At 43.9% G+C, this 19,844-nt stretch overlaps 1 protein-coding gene across 2 annotated transcripts; it reads right to left on the bottom strand.

Moving 5' to 3' along the window:
* Nucleotides 1–5,919: 5,919 nt before the first annotated feature.
* On the bottom strand, nucleotides 5,920–19,217 carry maml1 (mastermind-like transcriptional coactivator 1). 2 transcript variants are annotated; one of them, XM_049029713.1, is made up of 5 exons: nucleotides 17,578–19,217; nucleotides 11,653–12,885; nucleotides 9,458–9,610; nucleotides 8,256–8,355; nucleotides 5,920–7,377 (listed from the first exon to the last, which is right to left on the bottom strand). In XM_049029713.1, exons 1-5 carry the CDS (start codon nucleotides 17,899–17,901, stop codon nucleotides 6,311–6,313), a joined length of 2,877 nt encoding a protein of 958 aa, XP_048885670.1. In that variant the 5' UTR covers nucleotides 17,902–19,217; the 3' UTR covers nucleotides 5,920–6,310. The 2 variants fall into 2 exon arrangements, with proteins under 2 accessions (XP_048885670.1, XP_048885669.1); XM_049029712.1 differs by having other exon boundaries at nucleotides 9,458–9,613.
* Between the last annotated feature and the right edge of the window lie 627 nt (nucleotides 19,218–19,844).

A 19,844-nucleotide genomic window follows, 5' to 3' on the forward strand; every position in this document is an offset into this window, starting at 1 on the left:
CACCCCTCGCTTAAACCAATTGTGTCCAATCTTATCCGCAAAGGGTCGGTGTGTATGCAGGTTTTTGGGGTAACCTGTAGGTCAGGTGTTCATACCCAGGTGTGAGGACTCTTCAGCCAATCAGTCCTCTAATTAGTAATCTAATTAGGGAGTTGCAGCGAAAACCCGCATACACCCCGTCCCTTTGCGGATAAGATTGGCCAACCCTGGCTTAAACAATTAGTTCAAAATTAAATTGCTAATTAAGTTTATTCCCCATATGATAGGCAACGTCTTAAAATATAATCATTTATAGATATCTTAAGTCAAAGTTAATCTATCCTTAATAAACCGTAATACTTTACATATCCCTACATTACCATATTCAAAATCGAATGTTGGCTTAATTCGATCCTGAATAATTACTCAGCTTACTGGTAATGAACACAAAGATATTTCCTGATATTCATCCATCCATCCATCCATCCATTTTCCAAACCGCTTATCCTACTGGGTTACGAGGGGCCCGGAGCCTATCCTGGAAGCAATGGGCACGAGGCAGGGAACAACCCAGGATGGGGGGCCAGCCCATTGCAGGGCACACTCACACACCATTCACTCACACACGCATTCCTACGGGCAATTTAGCAAGTCCAATTAGCCTCAGCATGTTTTTGGACTGTGGGGGGAAACTGGAGTACCCAGAGGAAACCCCACGACGACATGGGGAGAACATGCAAACTCCACACACATGTAACCCAGGCGGAGACTTTAAACCGGGTCCTAGAAGTGTGAGGCAACAGCGCTACCCACAGCACCACCATGCCGCCCCCATTTCCTGATATCTACTGTATTAATTAATATGACAATGTTGCCAGTATATACCAACAGTCAACAAAAATGTAGTGCACAACTTTAACTGTGAGATTAAGCAGTTTTAAACATAGACTGGCTCTAAGAACATAAGAAATTTACAAATGAGAGGAGGCCATTCGGCCCATCAAGCTCGTTTGGGGAGAACTTAACTAATAACTCAGAGTTGTGAAAATCTTATCTAGCTCTGATTTAAAGAAACCCAGGGTTTTAGCTTGTGCTACACTAGCAGGAAGGCTATTCCATACTCTAACTACAAGCTGTGTAAAGAAGTACTTCCTCAAATTCATATAAAAATGTTCTGCTAATTTCCACTTATGGCCACAAGTTCTAGTATTTAAACTAATATTGAAATATCCATTTGGCTGAACAGCACCCCAACCTGTTAGAATCTTATATACCTGGATCATGTCCCCCCTTAGTCTCCTTTGCTCGAGGCTAAACAGATTCAGCTCAGCTAACCTCTCCTCATAAGACATTCCTCTAAGTCCAGGAATCATTCTTGAAGCCCTACGTTGCACCCTTTCCAAGGCAGCAATGTCCTTCTTACGGTATGGTGACCAAACCTGCACACAACATTGTAGGTGGGGTCTTACCAAGGAATTATATAATCGTAGCATCACTTCCCTTGACTCCAAACACTTACAGACGTAACCTAACATCCTATTGGCCTTTTTAATTGCTTCCCCACACTGGTGAGAGTGAGACATGGAAGCATCAACATACACACCGAGGTCTTTCTCATAATCAGCTACCTTTATTTCAGTGGAACCCATAAAATATCTGTACTTTATATTTCTGCTCCCTGCATGGATTACCTTACATTTATCTATGTTAAATTCTACCTGCCAGGTATCAGCCCAGTTGCAAATTAAATCCAGATCCCGTTGTAGTCTCTCTGCTGCTAGATTAGTATCTGCTACTCCACCCACCTTGGTGCCGTCTGCAAATTTAACCAGTTTACTGTATGTATTGGTGTCAATATCATTAATGTAAATTAGGAAAAATAGTGGTCCTAAAATTGAACCCTGCGGTACCCCACTATGAACGCAGACCCACTGTGACATTGTGCCTTTGATAACTACTTGCTGCTTCCTGTCTGTTAACCAGTTTTCCATCCAAGCTGCTACAGTTCCTAAAATCCCTGCAGCTTTGATCTTAAGAAAGAGCCGTTTGTGGGGGACAACATCAAAGGCCTTCTGGAAATCTAAGTAGATCACATCGTAAGACTTTTTGTGATCAATTACTTGTAGCTTCCTCAAAGAACTCAAATAAATTTGTTAAACAAGATCTACCTCCTAAATCCACGTTGGCTATCCCTCAGAATGTTTGCATCAAGATAATCTACTATTTTCACTTGGATTATAGCTTCCATTATTTTTCCAGTAATGCTAGTTAAACTGATTGGCCTATAGTTTGCTGAATTACTTCTATCCCCATTTTTGAATATGTGACCCATCACCACAAAATGAGTCTTATGGGTGCTGTTCTACCAGTGTCACTTAAGACTCATTTCGTGGCGATGGGTCACATATGGGCGTTATATTAGCATGCTTCCAGTCAGAAGGTACCACACCTGCAGATAACGATTTCTGGAATATTGGTTAAAGGTTGGCTAAGAATATCCCTCATCTCTTTCAAAATTATAGGTTAGATGCCATCAGGGCCCTGCGATTTATTTATTTTGAGCTTAGCTAGGCTTAGTACCACATCAGTCTCAGTTATACATATATTGGTCAAAGACAACGCTGTATTCGTACTAACTGGTGGTAAGTTACTCATGTTCTCTACTGTGAGCACCCGTGTAAAATAATCATTAAACTCATTTACTATATCAATTTCATTTTCAATTATAAGGCCCTTACTATCCTGCAAGTTAGTGATTTCAGCTTTTAGAGCTCTTTTGGAATTAAAACATTGGAAGAAACCTTGTCATCCTTAGCCTCCAATGCTATTTTTCTTTCGACATTCCTCTTGAGAGTCTAATGTTGTTTATTTTAACTCAACCTGTAGACTTAGATACTCCTGCTAAGTTTTTAAAAGATTAATTAATTTTCATTTGTGGAAGAGAGTCCTTTTCCTCCTGACTTTATTCTTAATTTCCATAGTGAACCACCTCGATTGTAGTTTCCTAGATTTAGTTTTGCTGGAAACAGGTATGAAGTCCTCTTGCACTTGCAACAATGCTTTTAAAAAATTCCCATGCCTCTTCAACCGTTTTGCCATTTAACTCCATCCAGTTTACAGTTTCAGTGTCATACCATTGAAGTTAGCCTTCCTAACAATATACACTTTTGTTTTGGACTTTGCTCTTCGGACACTAAAAATAAAATCGAATTTAACCATGCTATAATCACTACTGTCCAATGGTTCTAAAACCTCTAATTTTCCGATCCTATCCTGGTTATTAGAGAAAACAAGACCAAGAAGGGCTTCTCCCCTGGTAGGGGTGTTAAACTGAGTAAATAAACAATCCTGTACTAATTCCACCTTCTCAAGTTCATTCACAAAAGAGCCAGAGACTGTGTTCCACTGAATCCCAGGTAAATTAAAATCACCCATAACCACCACATCATTTTTGTTACTCATAATCCTGATATCGTCATATAACATTCTGATTTCCTCCACAGCTACATTAGATGCTCTCTAATAAGCCCGACAATTAGGCCATTTGAGTTTTTAGCATCTAGTTTTATCCATACAGCTTCTGTACTTTTATTTTTATCAGTGAGCTCCCTTGCCTGTAAGTTTTCTTTTATGTATACTGCAACACCACCTCCCTTCTTGCTTATCCGGTCTCTACGGAACAACGTGTAACCATCCATATTGTATTCTTCTCCATCATCGTCGCTCATCCATGTTTCTGTTATTCCTATAATGTCGTAAGTCTCTGATGAAATTAAAGCCTCTAAATCATGAACTTTGTTTTTAACACTCCTAGTCATATCCAGGTATATAACAGAAGACACCCTTTTAACCATGCATTTATCCCCCTTATCTCAGTAAACTTAGCCTGGCTTGCACATGGCATGGGAAGTATTCCAGAGAATACCCCCATGGACATTCTGCTTCTAAGCTTATCCGCGACTTCTATACATTTATCCTGCAGAACAGCCCACCTGCCCTTGCCTATGTCATTGGTGCCAACGTGCGCCATGACCACTGGATCCACCCCGGATGGGGCCAAAAGCCTGTCCACACGATTCGGAAGGTCCCCTACCTGGGCACCAGGCAGGCAAGACATCATACAGGACCCTCTATCACAGGTGCACACATAACTATCTACACCTCTAATAATTGAATCCCCTACTACCACAACCTCCCTCCTCCTTGGGGTAGGTGGCTCCTTGGTGCCCAAGGGCCTACCTGCCTCCCCTGTCTCTTCCGGCTCTAAATCTGGAAGCACCTGAAAGCGGTTAGACACAGTCACTGCAGGTCATGCCACCTCTGAACTGTGCACGCCCTGTTCTACGTCTACGACCTACGTTCACCCAGCTCTCTCGACTTACCCGTTCATCATTCTATTAACCAAGAGACTCCTAGACCTTGTAGGTGAAACTGACATTCTGCATCAATTCTCCTAATTCTTGACTACAGATAATGACTGGCAACACTGTGCTGATAGTGGTCAATTTAACATTGTGGGGGCTTTGGGGTGGGATTTCAACTTGAACCCTGGAGGTGTGAAATAACTGTACTACCCACTGGGCCAACAATGTCCATACCAGCCAAATTAACAAATTGATCTATGGATTTGGCCCAGACTACAGCTAAAGACTGGCAACTTGTGCTGTAAGTGGTCAATTTAACATTGTGGTGGGGGGGGTTGCAACCTTAAATCTGCAGCCGGGAACGCATGCTGTATGAGTGCTTGTGTAAGTATTCAACTCCTATAACACAAACATGAGCATATATCTGGAGCATATATAAACAATTATAGAAGCCATACAGGATCCAAGGTCAACTTCGTGACCACCTGAACACAGCAAAAACGACTAGAATTCTTATTACTCACTTGGTAGAACTTAGGGTACCATGTATATTACAAAGAGAGAGAAACATAAGGGCACCAAGTCCCATGGTCATTAAAAAACCAAGAGAACTCTTAAGTCAATATTTCCCAGTTAACAGGAATTGCAAAAATCACTTTTCTGGGTGGGGAGAATTTTACACACTTGAAATTTTATAATCCTAGATGACAAGAATGACTTCCTTCCACAAGAAAATACACAAGCTATAATAACCAGCCAGGAGGTTTCTCAAAGGCAGGGGGGATACAAAATACTTGACACATTATTGCATAAACATGCAATCATACACCACATCCACCAAAAACCATAGATGAGATGTGGCCCAAGGTGTATGATGTGTAATCTGCAGCCGGTTCACCAGTGTTCCTAAAGCAGCTTTCCATTCAGACCAGTGGTTCTGAAACTCGGTCCTCAGGCCCCACTGCTCTGCTTGTTTTCCAGCTATCCCTGCCCCACACACTGCTGATTACCTGGATCAGGTGTGTTCAGTCAATCAGAAGCTGAAAGACAGCTGGGACTTGTGTTTGGGGCAGGGATAACAGGAAAACAAGCAGGGCAGTGGGGCCTGAGGACCGAGATTAAGAGCCACTGATTTAGAGCATTACCTGACCACTACTTTGCTTTATTGCCAGTTATAATTACTCTAAATAAGAAAGCAAGAGTCGTCCTGGACTAGCACAATGACCATGTAGGGGCAGGTATTAAATAGTGTAGTGTTGATTGTTCCTCAGGGAGTTCAGGACTGAATACTTTGACATTTCCATGACTAAGAATCATTCATACTTGACTACGCACAACGCCTAAATGGAATATAATGGCCCAAAACACAGATCGATCTTGGCTAGGAAACATAAGGCCAGATATTAGGTACTGGTGGAAGGAAAACGCCTGAATAGAAAAGCTGTAACACAGGGTGAAGTTGGGTTGATCGCGAAGAGGACAGTCGCGCCATACTCTACTGTCCGCACCATATTAGTTAACACTCTCCTTTCCATAAGGCTCCGTTATAAGCTACAAAAAACACACTTAGGCAACATTCCTAAATATCTATATTTACATACATCACTCAGTTTACAGACCTTTTAAAAAGTAGAAAATACTTACAAAAGTCCACATAAATGTACATATAAAAATAAGATCTATATCTCCCAAACAGGAAAGGCATACATACAAAACATTTTTATATATGCGTATACATACATATATGTATTATATATATATATATATATATGGCAGCTTTTGTTCATCCTTATGCTCTGAAGGGCATTAATGACGTACAACCGAGCCATAATAGCTGATCATTTATCCTTAGATTTCCAGTCCTGAGAACACTGAAAATTTTACAGGGATTCAGCCTTGTGCATTCAAGTGATTATATATCTCATGAGTAAAAGAAGAGCTGGATACCAGGCCGGAAACTTAGCAACTCATTGGTGACTGGCCAATAGCTCATCGAGATCGTCCATCCATTCCTGTGTCGCGGGGCCCTTCAGCAGGGAATCCACAAGGTCGCTTTCTTCAGGGAAGCTCGGTAAACTGACCCCTGCTTGGTCATTGAATGCGAATGCCAGTTCGTGATTGGCAGTCCTGTTCACCTGGTAGCCTTGGCTACACTGCAGGCTTGGGCGGTTGCCGACCTGGTTGCCTTGATTCTGGACAAAGCCGGTCATGTCAGGCATGGGTACACTAATGCCAGGCAGCACTTGCTGCTGCTGCTGCTGGTGCTGGGAGGGAGGGCCTAAAGGTCGGGGATGGGGCTGTGGGCCAAGGGCAGGGTTAGCCCTCTGCTGTGAAAGGGAGGCCATCATTTGAGGGGAGTTTACAGTGGAATGGGCTCGGTTGCTGTTCAGCCCGGCCTGGGCAAAGGGCGAGTTGTTGGGCAGTTTAGGAAGCCGGGGCTGCATGCGGTAGTTAGGGCCACTGAAGGCCTGCATGCTCCCACTGCCACCGGGGGCCTGTTGCCCCAGGGCTTGCTGCATACTAGAGTGGGCTTGCCAAGGCTGCGTCTGCGTAGGCATTGAGCTGGGCATGGAAGTGGGCATGCCCCTGGGCATAGGATTAGGCATGGAGCTAGGCATAGTATTAGGCAAGGTGTTTGGCATGCCGTTGGGCACCGAGCTAGGCATCGAGGTGGATATGCTGTTGGGCATGGAATTTACCATCCCATTACCTATGGGGTTTGGCATAGATGTGGGCATGCGAGCCATATGCTGTTGCCTGTAAGTGACAGCCAGTGGGCCAGCAGGCTGCCTGTGCAGGGGTGTAGAGTTGACTGCACCTGCCTGCCCAGAATGAGGATTCATGCCGTAAGGAGCTCGCATATTGTCGAGCCCTCCAGCAACACATGAGGGCAGGTTCATTTCTCCTAGCGTCGGTGTGGAAGGAGCCGCAGAGGATGGGCCTCCGTTCTCCCCTACGGCCATCCCCATAACCCCAGGGAACATTCGCTGTGTCCCCGGGGTTGGGCCCATGCTATTCAGCTTCTGAGAAGACCCTACAGGACAGGGGGAGAGGTTCACACATAGTTAATCAAAATACAAAATCTTAAATTCATAAAACCAGACTGCAAGTCAACATTCAGAGGACGACACAGTTGTCCCAATCCTTGTTGTTTAATATGATTCCAAAATGTGCTGGTGAGAAATATTTTGAACCCCTTTTTTGTTGTACAAATATCCCAGTGTTCATCGTAACAACCGCATTGTGATATTTGAAATGTTTCCAATTTGTGCAGTCCTTGTGTATTACAGCAAATCCTTTCATTCTTGGTGCGCCATCAAGATCTCGTTATTCTGACCAGATCACAAAGCTTCAGTTTCTTCATTTATCCATGCTTTCAATTTAATTTTCTTATCGCTGTTTTCTGAGATCGTAATTGGACTTTCTTGAGATGGTGGATCTATTTTGTGTTTGCGAGGCTGGTTATTTGCATAACCAAAATTTACATTAAACATGTTTGCAAGTCATGCCACAAAAGAACCCCAGCTGGTTTGGTACTTTTGGTACTGGTACCTGACTGGAAGGCAATGGAAAAAGGAAAGTGTACCAAGTTTTTAAGTGTGAAACGTACAGTAACAAGTGCAGTGGAAAAGTATCCTAAACCACAGTAGAGGTACTGAGAGGGTAGTTTCCCCAGCATATTTGCATAATACTTCTCGTCACATCTTTGACAACGCATTTTTTGTTTGACCAGTCAAAGCCAAAGGCACACTTTTGCATAGCTGACAGATACACAGTTGGCAACCAAAATGATGACATACAGAGGAACGCAAGAGGCTTGACCCTCACGAGAGGAGTAAAAAATACATACATTTAAAAATCCTGTACATCAAGAAGAATGTGGGAAGGATATGTATAAAGGTACATATATACCTGCAAACTGGGCAACCTGTTGCTGTTGGAAAGGGTTCTGACAGCTCTGGTCCTGGTACTGAGGTGGTGGGCGTGTCAGGTGTCTTTGCATCTGTTGGTTCTACAGAAAAATCACACATGCATGCACACACACACGCACACACACACACACACACACACACACAAATGAGACATGCAACTTTCAACCTTTCCTGTTCTAGCACAGTAAGCAGCATATATTCAAAATAACCAGCTTCAAGCTATTTAGTTTTCAACCAAAAGCTTTTGTGGACATTGGTGCCATCTAGTGGATATAGTGTAGATATACACAGATAAGTCAAAACATCATGACCAGGTGTGGGACATATTAGACTAAGCTAACTTGTAGTTGACATGTTGAGTGCAGAAGAAATGGCCAAAGGAAATTAGAGTGACTGTGACAAGAGCCAAATCATTATGGCCAGATAATTTTGATGACCACAGGAGTAATGTGTCATGACACACAGAGCATGGCACTCTGCTGCAGATGGTGCTACGCATCTGAGGATTGGATTTGTTGATCCAAATCATCCCAGAGATGCTCGATGTACCTGGCCACCCACATCATATAACAGAAGACAGTATTCATCTGTCCAGGCAACCATCTTCCATTGCTTGAAGGTCCAGTTCCAATGCTTGCATGACCATTGTACAGGGGTCAGGATGGGCACTCTGACTGGTCTGAGGCTATGAAGTCCCATATGCAACAAGGCTCAATGCCCTGTGTGTCGTAACATTAGTCCTGTGATCAAAATTACCTACCATTTGTGCCACATTAGCCTTTCTGTTGGTTTTACATGACATGACAGCCTTGGGTCACATCTCACATCGATGAGTCCTAGAAGCCCAACACCATGCCGGCAGTTCCTGGTTTTTTTCCCCCCCTCAGACCACTCTCAGTAGGTACTCACTATAATTGAGCGTGAGCACCCCACAAGCCTTGCAATTTTGGATTTAATCATCTAGCCACAATTATTTGACCAATGTCATCAGTGTATATCAACTGTTTATCCCAGTGTCTAGACTACAAGTTTGTATTGCATCATTTCAGCATTTCAAGGCACAAAACTAATAATAAAAAAACCACTTGACTGCAAGGCAAGTACATTTAAAAATGTTTAAGCCTCAACCTAAACAACTCAAACACCTGTGCTATTGTCAGGGAACCGCTGCGGGAAGCTCACCTGCATGAGTTGTTGATGGCTCAGGAACTGTTTACGTGGTTCCAGGGATACATTTGGGTATGCCGAGTTATTATGGCTCCCTGGCAAGGCGCTGCCAGGAGGCTGGGATGTCCCACATGGCACATGAGACGCTGGTGGATATGGGCTCTGCTCCTGCTGGGTGAAAAGTATGTGTTCAACATTTGTCCACCAGGGGGCACACAGCTGCAAAACAGCCTCACTGAACTACATCTTGAAAAGCAATTAACCAAAACAGTTCATGAAGGTGAGCAACAGCCTCCATTCCTGTCCTTGGCCAGTAGTATAAAGCACATTTTGGGATATACACTGACTCCATACAAGGGTTCAAAAAACATAAAAGGTATTCTATGCATATAAAAGTTAAAGTAACCACAAATTATGATTCTTTGAAAAAGTTCCAATCTATATGTGCTATCATCTAAGAGTAAGATGAAATAAAAATTTCCAGATAAACTGGTTCTACATGAGTAAATCATGACAAATTCAGTCGGTAAAGACACACCCTCCCTGTGCAAATCAGTGTAAACCTGATTTGTGATTAGGAATTCCCCACCAGAGGCAGCTAACTACAACAGCACAGGTAGATGATAACCCCGCCTACAGGCCAGTCAGGTACCTGCATGTTGCTTAGTGCCAGCAGTGAAGTGCACCATCTCTCAAAGTGAGTCAAGTCCCCAGCACAATGCCACGTGATTTGCAGTGTGCAGTACAGAATACGTAGGTCACAACCCTACCTAGGGGGGGACCTACAAAACGCGTGTTGCAAACTGCTTATCCTGATACATATTTGGAAACAACCACCAGACGAACGTAATACATTGCTTTGATAGAAGTAAACCCAGATGAGCATTACAACACACACAAAAATAATCTGGCTACAAAACAGTGGTCTACTATAACTGACAAACAACCAGAAGGTTCTACAGTAGAGAGTGTCAGCCATTAAACAAAACTAAGTCCCTGTACCTTGATGGGTCATTATGGTTAACACCCGATTCACAAGCAAAAAACTTAATGACTTTAGTGACCAACAAATAGCCGGTTAAACAATCTGGCATCCAATGACACTGCTATCACACAATTTAGTGTCATTCTCATACTTAACTCACCCATGTGATGGCCTGGGGTATTTTAGTTTCTCCAAGCCCAGGAATAGAGCAATGCAGAGAGTGAACACAAGTGGGTTGGGGGAAGTTATATTTAAACTGAGAACCAGCAGAGAGATGGGATCCAGAAATACCCCTGAGAGAAGAGAACGGGGGACTGGGGACGGCGGCTGCATGAAAGGCCGCTTTGTCCCCCTCTCTAGCACACAACCCTGTAGTGACCATCTCACAAGGCTGCTGGCCCCACCTTCCCACCCGACCACGCCAGCTCCTTAGCAACCAACAGCCAGACCGAGACACTCGGGGTTATTGTTCTTGCCGTGGGCCACAGCCAAAACAGCTAGTGGGGGCTGGGGGTGGAATACTCCTCGCTCCCCACACACACACACACACACACACACACACACACACACACACACACACACACACACACACACACACACACACACACACACACACACACACACACACACACACACACACACACACACACACACACACACACACACACACACACACACACCTGCAGCAGAAGCGAAAATAATAATACAGTTTATCAGCAGGGGGTTTTAACAGGACTATGCAAATAAGGAGCTGGATAAGGAGTGAAATCTGTCCCACAATGAAACGAAACATTTCATCATAATGCACAAGTAAATTATTCATACAAAAGAAATGACCAAAAACATGACAAGGGGGAACTTGCCAAAAACATGAGGGGAACTTGCCTGCAGCATAGGTTACTTAACTAAGCTAATGCCTGCTTTCCAGTGGTCCTACAAGCTATGTAACCGTTTGCTGAATCAAACTATATTTCAAGCCAAGTGCAAATCAAACTAGGGGTTGCAAGCGGGAACATGACAATAACTATTCTGTGTTTTTGTATTCATTTTCAGATTAATGCACACACACATAACCAGTGATATTAAGATTTTTGAAATACAGTCATAACGCAGTGCTTTACATATATTCATAAGCACACCTATCGTCCCATATAGAAACCAGATGTTACTGAAGTCACTGGAGGGATGCACGTTAAGCCGGTGGAAGTTGCACTGAGATGCTTACCTGGGCAGGGCTGAGATGAGAGCGGAACGGCAGTCCCGCCTTCGGCTTGGACAGGAGGGCCGCCTTGTTCTGTTGTGGTGTGGCCAGGGGAGCTGCTGAAGGGCCACGGCTCCCATGGAAGTGAGACAATGGCCTGGTGTTGTTATAGTCCAGGAGAGGGGGCTGGCCAGGAACAGAATGTCCTGCAGCTGGAGGGTAGCTCTCAGCACCTTTGGGGGAGTTTTTGTGAGGTGGATTAGGCATCATCAGTTGCTTGGGGTTGGAAATGTCCTGCTGGTAGAGGGCAGGGCTATTTGGTTTCTCCATGGTGTAGGCACCAGCCAGCTGGCTCGGGGACGGCACAGTCTGAGTCCAACCTGCTTGGTGATTGGTTTGGTGGTTAGGAGGGTGATATTTAGTCACCTGCTGCTGCTGTGCCTGTTGCATGAGCTGAGTCCTCTGCTGCTCTCTTGCAGCCAGCTGCTGTAGGTGCTGTGCATGAGACCGGTCTTTGGAAGATGGTCCAGGAATCTGAAGGCTCTGGGGCAGCTGTCTCACAGGCTGGGACACAGGCATGGCCGAAGAGGGCACTGTGCTGTTGCTGGGACAAGTAACAGGGGAGCTGGTGTGCATGGCTGGCCCACCAGACGTGGGTCTCACCTGGGGGGAAACCGTGCGGGGTTCTGGATCAAAAGCCACAGAGGCAGGGGAAAACTCCACTTTAATGTTTACCTGCTCCGGGGCTAGGGGCGTTTGCGGAAGAGAGTTGGGAGTGGCCAGCTCTGGGTCCTTGCGCTCGTCGAAGCCATCCTTGAAGATGTCCTGAATGTCCTCATAGGGAACTGATCGGTTGAACTCCTCCATTAGCTCCCGCCACTCCTGCTCATTGAGGTTTAGGTCGGGGAGCAAGTCATTCGGGGAGCCACCAGGGTGAATAGGAGTCAAGATGTCATCCATGGGTTCCTGCTTCAACTTGAAGTCTCGAGGGGGCAGCACTGAATCGGAGATCCTGCCAACATTCTGCTCAGCCCCCTGGGAGCAGGTGCCGTTGGGCAGTGGTTCAATGTTAATTCCATGCTTAGTGTCAAGGGGTGACCGCGGTGGGACTGCTCCATTGCCAGTGCCGTTGACCCCTTGGCGACTCTCTTCCAAACATACTTGTTTTGATTTAGAGTATCCATCCCCGAATCCATTTACCTCCCCGCTGATGGGAGAGCTCGTGCTCTCTTGCTTCCGCTTCACCGTCTCCTGTAGCTGAAAAAGAAACACATGACAACTTACTCTTACACGCATTACCCATCCCAAAATATACCAAGACAACATGGGAACATAAATTACTAGATGACTCCAGAACAGATAAAGTAAGGAACAACTTAACACAATACACCAATCAAGCATGGATTCTGAGCCTGACATCAACCAAGAGGCATGCATGTTTAAATCATGGCAGGACACTGAACCAAACACCGAAGACGTGGTACTAGTATCGTACACCAGAATCGGTTCCAAACAACTACTTTATTTCTATTGTCATTTCTCTAGCTTTAATCAATAATATACTCTTAAACTGAGTTGGAGTTTTAAATCCACCGCGTCAAATGCAAGAGCTTTCACTAGAAGCTAGAAAATTACTTCACATTAGGTTTTTGGGAATAGCAGACTTCTTGCATTGGTCTATTCATAAGGAATGACCTCTAATTTGTACAACCAAAGCTGCATGTTTAGACTGCAGATTGTATCCATACATGCAGACAATCAATAAGCTTCTCCATGCCGCACTGAATCCCATGCCAAGGGGCGCTATAACTGCTTGGGTCTACCTGCAGGACAACAAGTGTTCAAACTAGGTGGCAACTAATCTGGGTACCCTCGAAATATAGATTGCTTGGACCGGATCTAGTCTCCCATAACAATGGGAATATAACCTGAAAAGTATATTTTGGCCTGATGCCAATGCAGTGATTTAAGCACAATGAGCATTTGATCCCGCAAATTCCACACCTAGCATCCAACAGCCTTATATAGTGGGCTACTCCATGATTACCATTCATGGACCTTTTCATCTGGCCTGTCCTTGGAGAGAAAGACAAGGACTCCTCCATGGTGGGAGGGGTGGTACAAGGGTTGGGGTTCAAGAACAACTTCAACGACTCTAGCAGGTTTAGGAGCTGCAGTCGCTTACAACCTGAAAAACTCGTTGCTTTGGTTTCTGAGCCACAACGCCCCCCCCCCACAAAAAAACAAACACACAGCCACATGAAACTAATTAGCATATGTACAGATAGAAGACCACAACAAAGGAGTCAGCATGCAGACTTCAATGGGGAGAAGGAGTCAGCCAAATTCCTGCCTGAGCACAGCAAAGTGCCGACTGCCTTTGAAGGATCGCCACTACAATAGGGCTGTGCCCACCAGCGTCTCAGGAGTAAGCCAGTGGGTGGGGAGTAGAATTGTTACCGCTCAGCACTCCAGCAGCTGCAAGCACGTGGTTTACCACTAGCCATAGGCACAGTGAGAACTGCACCCAGGGGTGCACCAATCAGTGCAAACAAGGATCTGTATCTGGATCTCACAAGGATCTCAGATTCTGTAAAGACAGGAGTATTTAGGACAACCAATCCACTAACTTCCATGAATAATGAATTAAATTCACATATTTACAAATGTGCACATTGAACCTACTTTGCAATGTACAAGCATATAAAAGACTGACTTCCTAGACTAATGTACTAGCTAAATGGAAACTAGCATAAAATCCTTTAGAGGCACTAAGGCTGGGGTCCTACAAGGATGGCAAGGAAAACCCCTGCAGTCATGGCCAAAAGTTTTGGCAGTGACACAAATGTGTTTCACAAACTTTACTGCTTCAGCACTTGTAGATTTTTTTTTTATGTTTCTATGGTATACTAAGGAACAATTATAAACATTTCCTAAGTTCCAAAGGCATTTATTGGCAAATACATCAAATACATCGAAAGAGTTCATATTTACAGTTTGGACCCATCATAACTTCTGCAATTCGCTCTGGCATGCTGGACATCAGCTTCTGGGCCAAGTCCTGACTGATCCCAATTCATTCTGGCCTTGTTAGTGCTTCAGTGTTAATCACAATTTCTGGGTTTATGCTTGTCCACCCACTTTTTGAGGACTGAGCACAGGTTCTAAACGTGTTTAAGATCTGGAAAGGTTTTCTTGCCATAGATCCAAAATTTCAAATGTCGTGATCTCTTTGCCACTTCGTTATCACAGATCTGAGTCTGGATCATTGGGAGAAGTTGCTCTTTGAGGATGTTTTGATACCACTGCTTATTACTAGAAGTAATTATCTAGTATTTACTAGAAGTAACCTTAGACATGGATGGTCTCTATGCTACCCTTGCTTGCTACCCTTCTTGACACCAGGCCATTGTCTAAAAGTCTTTTCCTCACTGTGCGTGCAGATGCACTCACACCCACCTACTGCCAATATTGAGCAAGCTCAGCACTGGTGGTGACAATTCCATGGCTGACTCCTCAGGAAGAGATGCTCCCGGTGCTTGCTTGACACTCCAGGACATCCTGAAGCCTTGTTCACTGTAATTGAACCTCTTACCTTGAAATTCTTGATGATTTAGTAAATGGTTTCAGGTGCAATATTCTTAGGATCAATCTTCATGCTTGTGAGGCCATTTTGATGCAATGCAATAATGGCAGAGTGTGTTTCTTTGGAGGTGACCTCTTTCAATAACAATCAATTTGCTCTTATAACTCAATAAAAATGATAGAGTGTTTTCTGCTGATTTGTACTCATTCACACTTTCCCCTGTGCTGAAATAACTACACTGAAATGATGTTAGCTGATCATTCTGTACCAGGGCCAAAAAGCAATGAAAACTGGCTTTTTGTTAAAAAGTTAACTTTTTATTCTAATAAACCTCTTCGCAATTAAGCAACTGATCACTCAGTACAATAATCTAGAAACAATGTGAACTGGCACCACAAAAACTGAAGCAGCAAAGTTTGCGAAACACTTTTGTCCATGTTACCCATCCCAGATTCAAGATTCTTTATTCGTCACATACATAGTTATAACATGTACAACATGTAGTGAAATGAACCCTGACCGATCCAAAGAAGCAAACAAGAATTAATTTACAATTTTTGATTTGATTTTTGATTGGGTGGGGATATGATTTCAATTTCAGGTGATGGATGGTTGATAATTGTTACAATGCTTCTAAGCACTGGATGCATTAATATAACAAAGATGACCTAGCTGAAATGCAAGCTCGACCTGGCATTTTTGCTCAGAAAAGCCATAAGTGTTTGCTCATAAGTTGTGTAGAGCAACATGGAGAAATCAACAGGAAAAGGGCTTTCTGGGAACACCTCTTCACTATGGTGTCCATGAGAAACCTGCTGCTATTAGGATGAGTTGGATCAGATTGGAACAGGGCTGCATTTGTCAAGCTGCACAGCAAAGTCAATGCTTATGCCCCAGGTCAATTGTGTCAACATCAACCATGCCTATTGTCACAATGTAACCCCAGTAAGTCACAACCCACTGAAATACATACACATATATTATTAGGTTCACAAGCACAGTACCCTAGTTCTCATGCAAAACCAAATTCATTATAGAACCAAAATGCAGAATGTGAGATTCCCCCCTTGAACCTGTATGCCTCACACACTTTTTGACACCCAATCGCAAGTTTCGATGCAAGACACTGCACAATCGCAATTAAGAACCAAGAATTTACTAAATCATGACTCCACCTAAATGAATCCGTGTTTCCACAAAAGCTGAATTGGTAATAAGTTGACATGCCTTAACACGAAGTATCTAATCCTGCTTGACGAGCCAATCAGGGAGAGAGAAAATCTAGTAGCTCCAATGTAGTAGAAAAAAAATCTATTATACTCTCATCTGCCATGAAGCCCACAGAGCACTAGCATGAGTCTGAGGACATAAGCGCACAATGTGCAACTGATCAAGCTATTAGTCATAAGGCAAGAATGCTTATTTATGCCTAAATTCTAAATTCATCAGGGAGGTCAGACGCATTACTGGCAAAATGTAATATATTAGACTCCTTCGACCAGTCATTGTATCAAATTCCTCAGATGCTACGTCAGTCATATAACCTACTGGATTGTATCTTCCCAAGAAAAGGCGTTTTACACACTGCCAGATTAACTTTACGGGTAGAGTACACAATAACCATTAGCAATTCTATGGTCCAAGCAAGAACTATCAGTGAAGTTGTAGTAAAGGGAGTCCCTCATCACAGCAAAATGCATCATGCAACTAAAATCACCTCCCACTCTAATTCCACCCACAATATGAACTGAGGACCTTCCCAAAACTCAAATTGGGTGGGAATCCTGAGTCATGAATTACTCGATGTGCATTTTACATCACATTTAGCAAGTTAAATTATATTTGGAAAGCAATCAAGGCCATTACCAAAAGTGCTGACATTCCCTTGACCCAATAGTCCGCACTCCTCTAATCTAAATGCTCACAGTGCAATTCAGTTGCACATAGCATTTAATGCTGATTATTCTCCACCAGACACACTGAAGACCATCGTTTGAATTGTTTTTTTTTTCTTCCATAAAGCTATTCAGAGCATGTGACCACATTTTAAAGCATGTTTCACTGACTGTTAAATCCCTTATACCCTTTTTGACAGCTCTACCACATGCGCATCAAAATATAGACTGATCAAACGAGCGCCAAGCATGCATTGCTTATTCTGAGTTAGTTATGGGGAAACAAACCGCAGCTGAAAACTTCAGAAGAACAGTTTACAAGACATGGGTTCCATTGCGACTAGGAAAAAGCACTGTATTGCCATCGGAGTTTCGAAATTCGTGATGATGCCACGGCCATCGATCCGTCAGGCATATTTTGTAAAATATCTGTATGTGTTGGCGTCAGGGTGCCAAGCGGCCGCTTACCGCGATTCGAGCGTCGTTCCTGCTTTGCTCCCCGGTGCCGGCGTCCCCGTCAGCGTTACCACCTCCGTGCCCGGCCGCTCTCAGCGCCGCCTGCTCGGACGCCGGTTGACTCTGCCGGTGTTTGTTTGATCGCTTGGCCTTGGACTGCAGACAGCGCTGATGCAGCGCGAAGGTTTGCTGCCTGTCCATATCCAGGCGCTCCAGCGCCGTCCTGTCGTAGCGGCTTTCGCAGTTGCTGTGATGCCGCCTGAAGAGCTCTATCCTGCGCCGGAGCCGCTCCATCACCGCGCTGTGTCGCGGCGGCCCAGCATAATCCGCCATCATCAATACGCATAGAAATGTGTGATAAAGCCGACGCACTTAATTCACCAATTATAATGCGGTAAAAAAAAATCCAGGATGCCCTGTCTGCGGGTGTTTGTCCGCTTTATCCTACGGGAAGCCAGCTGCCTCCATAATTCCCACGAATAGTTTACTCCGTTTCATTCACAGAATCTCAATTAAAATGGGGGACAGGTACAAAAAGTGACTTAAAAAAGAAATAGGGCCCTGTCAGCGTTCAGTGATGCAAATAAATTCTTCAAAGCAAAGGAGCTCCTTTCTCAGGTCGAATGTAAAAAATAAAATAAAAAGTAAAATATGAACGTGTTCAAAAAAGTTCAGAAAGAAAATACCGCCATATCTTAAGGGGGCGGAGGTGGAGGGGAAATCAGGGGGAAAAAAAACTTTTCAGCAACAGCTAACAATCACGGTTGTTCTGACAATTAAGATAGCAGGGCCATCGAGCTACAGCTGGTCGGGGCCACTGCGAAAAAAATCGAAGTTCATAAGCACGGAAAAACTGCTCGCTGGTTTAAAAAGCCACCGCATCCACCCCGCCACATTCCGTTCGCCCTTCCAGACGCAAACGATCCCAGCAAAAGGCGAAATCCTCCACGAAACCAGGCGAAATACCGACAGCTGAACTTTCAGCCAAAAAAAAGTTTAGTATAAACTGATTCAGCCTTACTATCTACCTATATATTTCTAGATAGTTCTCTCGAGCGCCCAACGACATGTTCTTCAACTTCATGTGTTTAATATTCAGTGCCAGACATCCAGCTGTAGCCAACATCCATAAAAGAAATTCCGATAGCTTTAATCAAGCTAACAACTATTCTCTTCCTCGCTTCATTCTGGAGAAACGAGCAAACTTTAAAACCGGCTCAGCGATTTACTAAGTTTGTCGACTACAACCTAATACACCACGCCGACATTTCTCCGATTACAGCCGTCGCGAGTTTCCAAAAGCAAGCGCCGGACAGTTAACTTTTAGCGTTTCACAGCTGATCGTCGGAGAGTCCAGCACAACGATACAGTTACCGCTGAAGCTACGGATGTAGCTAACAAGATAGTTAACAAAGCATGTTTATGGTCGGTCTAGTTTCACCGCGATGTATCTATACCGTAAGTGTGCCAGGACACATTTACCCATGAACTCTGAGCCCTGTGAATTCTTCAGTCCGAAAAAATGAAACGTAACAACAACCGACAAAACTTATCCCTCTTTGCTATCTCTATTGTTTTCCAATGGACAAGGAGCTCACAGACGCCATCTTGAAACAAGTTTTTTTTCTCTCTCTTTTTTTCCCTAACCTTTCGCATCACAGCAGAGCGTCACTCCATGCATGTCGGCGGACCCGCCCCCGTCGCGTGATTGGCACGTGGGCCAACCAATCGCCAGCGCACATACGTACGAGAGTGGAAGATTCAGGAAAATAAATAAATAAATAAAAATCAGCGTAGCAAACTCTTCACTGGGGCGCGTGGGCGACTGGAAACGGTGCAACTTTTTCAGCTGTCGTCTTTACTCATACGGGACTCATGGCTCAATCCGTGCTTTGGGTGTGGCGTGAAAGTGATTTTCAGTGCCAAAAGAAATGTGTGCATATATATATATATATATTACTGCAAAACCGAAACGCACCGCATTTCTGCTCATGAACAAAAGTCTCAAAGTGAGATAACGTTTTTATTGTATTTGTTTTAATGAATTATTAAGCAATACTTTATCAAATGTAATATACATTTTTACTGTTAGTTCCAGCGAAGTGAGACGACAAAATCTGACAAAGATATTAAAATTTCCGTTTGACGGCGCCCAGTAGCAATACTACAACTACAAAACAAATAATGATATCGATGATGACGATGATGATGATTGTCGCAATACTTGTGACAATTATATCCACAATACACAGATCTCCATATGAATACAGAATCAATAA

This window comes from Brienomyrus brachyistius, chromosome 10, assembly GCF_023856365.1.
Source record: "Brienomyrus brachyistius isolate T26 chromosome 10, BBRACH_0.4, whole genome shotgun sequence".
Taxonomy (NCBI): Eukaryota; Metazoa; Chordata; class Actinopteri; order Osteoglossiformes; family Mormyridae; genus Brienomyrus; species Brienomyrus brachyistius.

Coding starts and splice junctions, on each gene's coding strand:
- maml1 (XM_049029712.1), bottom strand. CDS start 17,901: ATGATGGCGGATTATGCTGGGCCGCCGCGACACAGCGCGGTGATGGAG. Junction 12,886..17,577: donor GGAACGACGCTCGAATCGCG/GTAAGCGGCCGC, acceptor TTTCTTTTTCAG/CTACAGGAGACGGTGAAGCG. Junction 8,356..9,457: donor GCCATCAACAACTCATGCAG/GTGAGCTTCCCG, acceptor ATTTTTCTGTAG/AACCAACAGATGCAAAGACA.